General features: G+C 50.2%; 1 protein-coding gene across 1 annotated transcript in view; it reads right to left on the bottom strand.

Annotated features, from left to right (window-relative positions):
- PVRL2 (poliovirus receptor-related 2 (herpesvirus entry mediator B)) overlaps positions 1 to 1,217 on the bottom strand; it is a 32,721-nt gene that overhangs the window by 20,112 nt on the left and 11,392 nt on the right. Inside the window, exon 2 of the mRNA XM_008586006.1 lies at positions 368 to 751. Within this exon, the coding sequence (XP_008584228.1) occupies positions 368 to 751 (384 nt within the window). The remainder of the gene's footprint in view (positions 1 to 367; positions 752 to 1,217) is intronic.

Below are 1,217 nucleotides of genomic sequence, written 5' to 3'. Positions count from 1 at the left end.
TGGTCCAACTTCCATAGCACCTGTAGCTGCCTGACTTACTCTTGTATTTCTCATTTCCGTTATTTACTCTCTGGCACCCCCTTACTGGAATGTAAGTTCTAGGAGGGCAGGGAGCTCTGTCTTACTGCTTAAAGCCTAGAATGGTGACCTGGCATATATTAGATGTTCAATAAATATTTGTTGAAAGAATGCCTTGTTGCCTGCTGTGTCCCCAGCACACACAGCATCTGGCACACTGTACGTGCTTAATGAACATTTGCTAATTGACAGAAGACCACAGAAAAGTCAACCTCATGGCCAAAGCAGAGAAACAGACCCGAAAGGGGATGTTTTTACCTTGCTGCCTCCGGCACCCCACCCTGCTCACCTATGGCTCTGAGCCAGGTCACCCCCCGGACGGTGCCGTTGGGGAAGGTGGCAAACTCGCACGTATAGTTTCCTTCATCCTCCACCGTCAGCCCCCGGATGGCCAGCGTGGCGTCCCGCAGCTCCACATCCTTCTCTGTGCTCTGCCCGGCGGTGACGAAGGACAACCGCTCCTTGCCGGGTTGTAGCCTGGGGAAGCTGTGGCCGTAGTTAGGGTTGAAGACAGCCACATTTGGGCTCCCCTCAGCTGCGTCCAGGCGCTGCCAGGTCACCTGTGAGACACGCACTTCAGGGGCGGGTGGCAGCAGGTGGCACGGCAGCTCTACGGTACCCCCTAGGTAGCCCCGCACTTCAGGTGGCACTTGAACTTGCACATCCTTGGCTCCTGGGGAGAGAGGAAAGAGAGACGTCAGGTGAGGGAGAGACCTAGAGACCTTCGGGGCAGGCAGGGCCATCGCTGAAGGGACTACACAGGGAAATGTGGACCCCAAATGCAATGAAGGCGCCTGCAGTGGGTCCTGATTCCAAAAAAGCCAGCTTGAAAAGACTTTTTGGAGAAAATAAGGAAATTTGAGTCTTGACTATATTACATATTATTATGGAATTACTGTTAATATTCTTAATATTCTTAGGTGTGATAATTAAACTGTGGTTATGCAGATTATCTTTCTCCTAGAAGATACAGAGTTGAAAGGTCATGTCTGCAGTGTACTCTCAGATGGTTCAGTAAAAAACAAAAAGGTTACTCGCTTTCAAGTTTAGGTGAGCAGGATGAGGGAGGCTCCCAGGTCATTCTTTTTTTTTTTTTCCTTTTTGTCTTTTTTACTGACCGGTAACGGGATCGCAACCCT

Source organism: Galeopterus variegatus, unplaced genomic scaffold, assembly GCF_000696425.1.
Source record: "Galeopterus variegatus unplaced genomic scaffold, G_variegatus-3.0.2 Scaffold3796, whole genome shotgun sequence".
NCBI lineage: Eukaryota > Metazoa > Chordata > Mammalia > Dermoptera > Cynocephalidae > Galeopterus > Galeopterus variegatus.
Note: the sequence above shows the minus strand (reverse complement) of the source record. Positions and strands in the feature narration are given on the sequence as shown.